This window comes from Hippocampus zosterae, chromosome 15, assembly GCF_025434085.1.
Source record: "Hippocampus zosterae strain Florida chromosome 15, ASM2543408v3, whole genome shotgun sequence".
Classification (NCBI taxonomy): Eukaryota; Metazoa; Chordata; class Actinopteri; order Syngnathiformes; family Syngnathidae; genus Hippocampus; species Hippocampus zosterae.
In genome coordinates, this window is record NC_067465.1 from 16477563 (window position 1) to 16486596 (window position 9034).

The 9034-nt window shown below is 43.0% G+C and overlaps 1 protein-coding gene across 2 annotated transcripts; it reads right to left on the minus strand.

Annotated features, from left to right (window-relative positions):
* Window positions 1-2006: 2006 nt before the first annotated feature.
* metap1d (methionyl aminopeptidase type 1D (mitochondrial)) lies at window positions 2007-8749 on the minus strand. Of its 2 annotated transcripts, none has more exons than XM_052088550.1 (10): window positions 8618-8749; window positions 7988-8154; window positions 7271-7420; window positions 7029-7177; window positions 4430-4472; window positions 4192-4355; window positions 3308-3405; window positions 3176-3223; window positions 3030-3108; window positions 2007-2937 (listed from the first exon to the last, which is right to left on the minus strand). In XM_052088550.1, the coding sequence occupies exons 1-10, from the start codon at window positions 8655-8657 to the stop codon at window positions 2841-2843; spliced, it is 1035 nt and encodes a 344-aa protein (XP_051944510.1). In that variant the 5' UTR covers window positions 8658-8749; the 3' UTR covers window positions 2007-2840. The 2 variants fall into 2 exon arrangements, with proteins under 2 accessions (XP_051944510.1, XP_051944511.1); XM_052088551.1 differs by having other exon boundaries at window positions 8566-8644.
* Between the last annotated feature and the right edge of the window lie 285 nt (window positions 8750-9034).

Sequence of the window (9034 nt, forward strand, 5' to 3'; positions counted from 1 at the left end):
TAACAGTGATACTGTAAGCATTTTCTTGTTACCCCTACAGTTAGTCATTTAAACAATTGGTGAAAAAACTGTTATTCTTCACTCCTTTACATGGTTTCATAGCGGCCCTCCAAGGGAAGCTGTAACTAAAATCTGGTCCGCGACAAAAACGAGTTTGACACCCCTGCCCTAAATCCATACTGGGCTCCCCTTAAAGGAGCTTAGTCTGGGGCTGTTCTTCTTTCGCGTCCCTCGCCCTTTTTTCTTTTTTCCCCCCTTTTTATCAGCAAAAACATAAAAGGCAAGCTGTAAAGGGCGACTCCCGTTCTGGATTCCCCTGTTGGTCATTGTTTGTTCTATGTCCCCTGGATGGGTTGTGTATGTTCCATTTCCTTGCACCCTGTGGTACAATGACAACGTGAAGAATAATGCAACAGAAAAGCACTTACATCCACACGGCAACCCAGGCTCATGGTGGTGGACGTTATGGTGAAGTTAACGCTTTCCATCTGGCCTACTGCGGAGGTGTGGTTGGCTTGGATTAGCCACGGGGTCACCGGTCCCAGCTGCATTCAACACACAGTGGGAAGTTTATCGTCTATGAATCCATACCGACATGAATTAACCCTTCGTTTCTTACCTTGTATGACCCCATTGCTTTTATTTGAGTCACAATGGCCATATTGGCCTGATTGCATGGCACACCGAGCAGCCTGGACAGATTAAATTTGATTTACTCATCTGCGTAATCCAGGATTAGAATTGCAATTACCTTTGCATAAATATGGCCGCTAGAAACTTCACAACAAAGACAAAGGTCGCGCGGTCTTACCAGACGATCTTGCAGAAGGCGCGCGTCAGGTCGGTGGGCGCGCCATGTGCAAAAACGCACAAACCTAAAACGAGGAAAAGAGCAGCAAACTTGACTTTAGTGGACATGGCGGCAGGGAAAAAAATGTGCTCAGAGTGCGGCGATGGCAGTTTGTCTGGGAATGTCCACGCCCGACTTCGGTTTTTAAAGAACTTCCTCGGTGAGAACGATCATGTGGCAGCATGCAAATGGCATCAGCATGACACTTCATGGTGCACGCTCGGACTTTGGACACATTTTACACACGCATACATGCAACATGTCTTTTCATAACACTGTGTTCTTTGTGTAACTGTCCACAATATCATCTTCTATTGTTTCTTGGGAGACTGGGCCTCCGCATCGCAAGAGCATTTATTATTGTTTCTTGACATTAAACCCTAGTTTGAAACCCGAATCCTACTTGGAATTCCAAAGCGTACTTTAAAACCCTAATTTGAAACCCAAATCTGAGTTGAAAACCCTAATCCTAATTTGAAACCTTTCTTTATACATCCTTAACCCAAGTTAAAGGAACTACCGGTAATTTGAAAGCCTAACCCAAGATGAAAAACAATCTGAAACCCTAACGGCGGGTGGCAGTTTTGCCAAGTCAATTTCAGCCGGATGCCGCTTCCACATGGCAGTAAATACACAATGGGGTGTCTGGTAGGTGCCACCCTCTCCATGCACCTGCGTCAAAGTGGATTTTTCTTCTGCCGACCTTAAAAGTGTTTTATTGAACAACTTGAACATTTTAAGTCTGAATGTACAGTAAATTTCACAAAATTGAGGAAAATCACCCGACCATGTGAAGCGGAATGTGGTGGCCTTGAAGAAACTGCTTTCAGTTTGACAGGGTGGCAAACACAACCACCTTAATCTGCATAGTGCTCAATGTCAAAATGAAAAAAAAATGGGCAGCTCATCTACTGAACTGTTCTATGTGCAAGCGTCTTGCATGAAGTGTATGATAAATAGGACTCCTGTGACCCTGCGAAATGCAGGAATAAACTCATGTGTGCATAATCACATTTTCACCACCTCCAATTTTTCTGGATCGAAGAGCCGACTGCCAATTGTGAGGCTGGCGATTCAAGCAGAAAGTGGAATTTGGCTTGTGTCGACGCCTTGTCGAATCAGCCAACTGGCCCAAATAGACGCAGACCAAGCGGCATGAGTGGAGAGTGGCTTCATTGGTAAAACATGCTCACAAAAGAAAGTAACAAATGGAAGGAGAAGCATATGCTGCCATCTCTCGGATCGATGTGGTTCCCACTTCCCTGTCAGAAAAAATGTTTCAGGCTTTCAGGTCAACATCAGTCTGCGATGTGTCATGGGCAAACAGAATATCCATATCATTCATACAGAATATTACATGATTCCTCCATACATACTCCAGTCATAGTATTTTGTCCAATTATTGTTCAAGTGAGTGTAAACATCCATCCATCCATCCATCCATCCAGTGTTACTTATTACACATGACAATTTGACATTTCGGTACACATTGTAGTAAACTGACACACATGATTTGCTTTCATAAGCCACATAAAATGATCTGGAGTGCCGGATCTGGCCCCCGGGCCTTAAGTTTGACACTTGTGCTCTATGGTGTATTAGAACAACAACAACAAGAACAACAACAAATGGAATTTGAATCAAACTGCGGTGCATGTTACAAGGTAGGAGTCAAAGACATTCAACATTGTTACTTTATGAAAAACACATCACTTGTGTTCAATTGGAGATATGCTCACGTTGGTATAGTTGAGGGTGCTGTTCCAAAAAACTAATGTTGAAAACCTGTAGTACTGGATGCAACCAGGGGAGAAAAAAAACAAAACAAAACAAAACAAAAAATCATGTTGAAATGTGAAATCCGTGTATGCATATGTTGTCTTGCAGATGCGAATTAAACATTTGACCTGAGACCTTACAGTTCAAGTACGGTATGTTTTTGTCCATGTATGCGCATGTGTCCAAGTGTAGACTTTCAAACAGTCAAATTTCACACGAGAATCTTTTTATCGTCCTCTTCTGGCAATTTGGTGAGAATTTCCACTCCGTCCGAGGTGATAGCGACTGTGTGTTCGAACTGAGCCGATCTGCACGAGTGGGAAGAAAGCACAGGCGACATACAGTACATCTCGGTAGGTAAGATTTGGATGACAGAGAAAGGCGAAGTCCAGCAACCCACCTTGCATCGTCTGCAGAAACCGCGGTCCACTTATCCTGGAGGATTTGAAACTCTGCCGACCCTTCCATTAGGATGGGTTCTGCCAAAGGAGCAGAACCTGTCAGCCCACCGCCACATCAGCGCAATAAATTGATAATTTGCCTCACCAATTGTGAAAGTCATGCCTTCTTCCATGGTCATGTCGTTGTCATTGGCTGGAAAGAAAGACAGGGAGTGCGGTGTATGCGAGAAACCCAACCGTGAAGCACACAACAAAGTCTCTCCTCAAGATAACTCACCATGGTGCCAGATCTCAGGATGGCAATGGAAGTAGGAGCCGATTCCGTGTCCAATGAAATAGGGACACACTTGGAAGCCATTAGTGCGAGCTATTTCACTGTGACACAGCACAAACATTTTAGTTCACGCTCGAGGTGTACTGTAATCGATGGGTAGTCAGTTATACATGCCACAGATTACCGTATATGAGTGCATATTAAGGTATAGAAGATGAACAATAATGAAATAAAACTTAAAAAAATAAAAATAAATAGCCAAGACTACATTTTATGATTACAGAACTAACTACAATTATGGCGAAAATGTCCTTCCTTTGTTCTTGGCAATTTATTCAATCCGTTGATTTAAAACAGATTCATTTCAAATGTTTTGGGGTATTCCAGCACGGCCGTTCGTCGGAAGTAGCAAGGTGGAAGAGTTGTCTGAGAGTTTGGGGTCCTTTCGCCACCAAAAAGACACTCCACCTTCACAGCTTTTGTCACTTAATTCGGCCCTTTAGAAGTTGACAGCTTGGCATGCAAGGGAAAGAAAGTGTGACCATGCTAACCTCATTTAAGACGTTTGGGTTGTGATGCGAACAACGTAAAGAGCACTATTAGGTGTTGCGCTTATTGGATTTCAAAGTCTGTGGGCTATTATACGGTGCCTGTATTTCATTTGCGAATGGCTGATTTAAAAATAATATTTTTGTTGAGTTTTTACCGCTCAAGATTTATTATGTTTTTTGAATCGCAACAAATACACAAAATCCAAAAAGCTAAAAAAAATTTAATAAACCTGCTCGGAAATCAAATTAAAAATAAAGTGCAATGAACAAAACTCAAAAGACAATAAAAAGTAATTATTATAAGAATTCCCAAACTGTTCTGACCCTGGTGCGTACCTAATCGTGTTTCCGATAACGCAAAGCTGTGCACCAGGCTTGCAGGCGACGATGGCCTCATCTCTGCAACGCTTTGCCGTTTCCACCAGTCGCCGGCCGACATCATCCACTTCGCCGACAAAGAAGGTTTCTGATGTGTCACCGTGGTAACCGTCCAAATACACCTATGGGGAACGGGCGGAATGAGTGCACCTCAGACTGTTCACAGCTGTATCCTAGTTCCCAACCGACAACTTACAGTGACATCTATGTTGATAATATCGCCATCTTCAAGTCGCCGACTGTAGGCATACGAATAGAGGATGAATGCTGCATACACAAAGTTCTTCTCATTGGCAATGACATTCATGACGACACTGCATGTCATCTTTCATACACATGCACTCAGGGCTTTGGGGTCATCAGCAACGTACTGCAGAATTCACACGCACACTCACACGCACACAAACAAACACAAATTTCAGACAGAGCATTACTGTTTGGAAAGGCGCAATAATTTACTCACCTCTTAGATTCATTAAATCAAAATGTACACACAATACTATGTGTGGCCAGTTACTAAAGCTATACAGTGCAGTAGTGGGCTACAAGACCTTGCTCAAAAACACCAAGCCAAGGCGCAAATTTTTCTATCCATCCATCCATTTTCTGATCCGCTTCATCCTCACAGGGGTGGTGGGGCGTGGTGGAGCCGTTCCCAGCTGTCTCCCGGCATTAGGCGGGGTAGACCCTGAACCGGTTGCCAGCCAATCGCAAGGCACACAGAGACGAACAGCCATCCGCGCTCAAACTCATACCTCGGGACAATTTTGAGTGTTCAAACAGCCTGCCGTGCATGTTTTTGGAATCTGTGAGGAAACCAAAGTACCCGGAGAAAACCCACGCAGGCACGGGGAGAACATGCAAACTCCACACAGGAAGGCCGGAGACAAAATCGAACTATGCACTGTGAGGTCGACGTGCTAACCACTCGACCACCGGGGCGCCGCAAATTTTTCTATTGGAAAAAAATATCACAGCACAGCAAAATGACTCATGACCTACATATCAAAATGGGGTTTCGGCATCAAAAAGAGAATGATCTCGGTTTTTCAATCACATATCTACTGTTGCGCCACACCATTATGATCACGGACATGAAAGAGTCAACATGAAAAGGCCGCTGTGTGTGTGTGTGTGTGTGTGTGTGTGTGAGTGTGAGTGTGAGTGTGAGTGTGAGTGTGTGTGTGAGTGTGTGTGTGTGTGTGTGTGTGTGTGTGTGTGTGTGTGTGTGTGTGTGTGTGTGTGTGTGTGTGTGCGTGTGTGTGTGTGTGTGTGTGTGTGTGTGTGCGTCCGTGCGCATAATGTGAGGCTAAGTAAGGGGGGTCAAAGTCGCGAATTCTGGTTGTGGATGGTGACAAAACGAAAACGGCAAGCATGTGTTGCAAACGGTTGTGTTGTACAATGCCATACAATGACTACAAGGGAAATTACAGTAACAATGCAATACAATACAATACAATACATGCTGATTTATATAGCGCTTTCACAACAGCGGCAGCTGTAACAAAGCGCTTTACAAAACAGTTAACATAAAGTAAAATAATAAACACAACACATAACATAAAACACGGACAGTCGTGCAGTCCTAACCACTTTTCCGTCACACGTTTTGTTGTTTGAAGCAGTTTGAGATGAAAGAGGAGAGAATCAAAGTGTCCTTTAACCAGTGGATCAGAGACGTCATGCTCAAAATGTGCACACGTCAGCTACAAGCTAAGTTTCAAAGTCAACAAGAAGCTGTAGCATCCATTGACGAAAAAAAGAGATTGGTTCACTTCTCCTGTCCCATGAAAATCCATTTCAATTCCAAGCGGCGACTCACGGTTCCAAATACGCATCGGCGCTCTTCGCCAACGCTCCTCTCTCCTCATCCTCAACTTCAGCGGCCATCCATCAAGCCGCACCAACGCCAACTGTCCAACAGCGCTGACATAGCCACTGAACAAATCGGGGTTGTGAAAAATGCTGCCCATTACTGGCGCAAAAAACACAAGCGCCCCAGGTCTGTCCAGCACCGACAGTCAATGGCGCCGACATTCCTCCCAATCAAAATCTGTGCTGGTACAGGCGTGCTGCCGAGAAGGCGCAACCACCAAGCACAGATACTGCTCCTTTGACGAATGTCGTGGCCAAAAAGCGCTGAAAACAGTCCATATCAGGTCCACACAATGAAACAACAAACAACATGTGACAAAACAAAAGACAAAAACAGCAAAAAAGAACAAAAAAGCAAGGCTCTTGAAGAGCACTTGCCGAAGGCTGCCTACTCAGGCGCCATCTTGGGGGGGGGGGGGGGGAATACCCTTTCACAGGGAAAATTATTTGGGGGGGGGGCTTTTTTCCACAAATGGTATTGGGTATTGTCCACACCCGTGAAAAGGGACTGGTACAGCTCCCTAATTTTCTTCATATTTTTCTTACTTCTAAATCAGATCAGTCACAAAAATGTAGATTTGTTTTTTTACGAGACAAATTTGTGCATAGCGTGTTCTGGCATAAATAGTTATTGATAAAAAAAAAACATTTGTAATGAATTCATCATAATGGGCCACATTAACTGAGACTGGACAAATTCTTGCGGCATAGGTGAAGATCCCTCGTTATAGTTTGGAATCACTGCTGTAAAATCTTGCTCAATCCCGTGTGTGTGTGTATGTGTGTGTGAGAGAGAGAGAGAGAGAGAGAGAGAGAGAGAGAGAGACAGACACAGAGACTGAGAGAGAGAGACAAATGTTCCTGTCCAGGATTTCTCCCCAAACATGTCATGGATTTAAGTAGTCACACTTGTCTCGTACCTGTCAGGTATGCCATGACACACCACGTTGTTGACTGAAGTACAAACGGATTTTGGGAAACCTCCGTATCTGAGAGGGGAGGGGTATGCGTTGTGCTGGATTGTTTCCTGATGTACAAGGAAGTCTACTTCATCTGTTGTCATACCAACCTGGAATAAAGAAATATATATATAACATATTACACTGTCATTTCTTAATGACATACCCACAAACAAGAACTGTGTGTGCAAGTCGACACTTACTTTCAGACTTTCCCCGGCGAGTAGCAGCACGTGTCGAGCTAGCTGGCACGCTCTGGCGAGGCCTTCAATTTGCTCTGCATTTTTGATTTCGATATAGTCAGGCCATTCTGGGACCAGTCCAGTGCCAACGTAATCCGGCTGTTCAATGTGCTGATAGCCGTAAAGGAGAGAAAACATTGTTGTCCAAAAAGCCGTATGAAATATGGACGACATATCCAGAAACAAACTAATAAGAAATTAAATTGAACATCATGAGTTCAGTAGTTCACATCCGTCGAGGAGAGAGGAAAAAAACTTCCACAATGGCAAATTTCGAGGTACAGTATATTTCAATGAATATCTGCATGTATTTATTGATTTTCAATATGACTTTTTCAATATGGATTTTAACATGCTTTGTAGCAATGATGTTTCAGAAATAAATTCCACCTGCAGTTGAACCTAACTCTAAATTCATAAATATTACTAAATATAACCCTAACATTTTATATTTCTTGTTACATAATTATGATTATAATAACCTGTCCTGCCAAAGAAAAAAATGAGGGGAGATTCAGTATCAGTGCAAACAATTTATCTAAAACTTGTATCTCTGATTTAAAAAAAAAAAGCAGTTGTAAAAATGCGTTGACCAGTGTAATTGGTATGCATTGGCCTGAAAAAAAAACTGTATCAGCCTATTTCTTGACTTGAAAAACGGAAAAAAAAAGTCTCTACCCTGGGTACGGGATAAGCAGGCCTGACAGTAGCTGGACGAACTACATTGTATGAATGAGATTTCATCCACTTCCTCCAGAAGAAGCGGCGATGTGGCTGACACAGTCGCACCGTGGGGGACCTGCACAGGTCAAACCCGCACATTCGGCGAAGGACACCGGCCAGTCCTGCAAGCAAATCTTTATCTCAGCATATACTGTACATTTGTGACATTTTTGTTTAGTGTTGTGCTGTGATGTGTCCGAATGTAAAATGTGCGCCTTGGCTAAATAAAGGGTGGGGAAAAACTTGTAAATGATCATATACTAGTGGCACTAGTTTTAAAAATATAAGTGCGATGCTTTGTATAAGTGTAACAGTCTTCCATCTATTGTATTTGCAAAACAGCGTTGATGTGTTATTGATAAAAGCGATCAGTCCAAACGCATGTTATTCAAACGCACACTGTTCGAATGTGTGTGCTCGTGTGTTGCCCTCTGGTTGTTTAATGTATTAGTTTGCTCAGCCGGAGATACTTCCCCACAGTTAGCACACATGCCAAAGACGTGGTGTGAACGTAAGACGGCTGTTCCACCTGCCTTTTACTCGGGTGCGCTGTTCACCGATACCCGTGACCTGTAAGTCACCTACCAGATCTTGTTGCAAATCCCGAAGAGCAGTAGGAAGCCATTACAAGCCACGTCACGCGGTACAGTAGTCATGTGACGTAGAGCAGCAAATCAGAGACGGCATGACTGTAGGTGGATAGCCATCCATCAATTTTGTTCCGTGTAAAAACAAAATATTTTAATTAAAATTCGAAATATTATGGAATGTTAGATCACACTGCATTCATCAATATTTTTTCAAAGTAAAAAAAAGGTTTGAAATGGAAAATGGAAAAAAATCATTGTGCTTATAATTAAGTCACATAATTCTTCAGCCACGATAAAAAAAAGACGTGTGACAGTGTAAATACCTGTACCAAGATAATAGTCGTAGGGTAATTATTATTTTGTGATTTGGAACAGTAGCCAAAACATTTCTCTTATCGGTCATGATATTCAG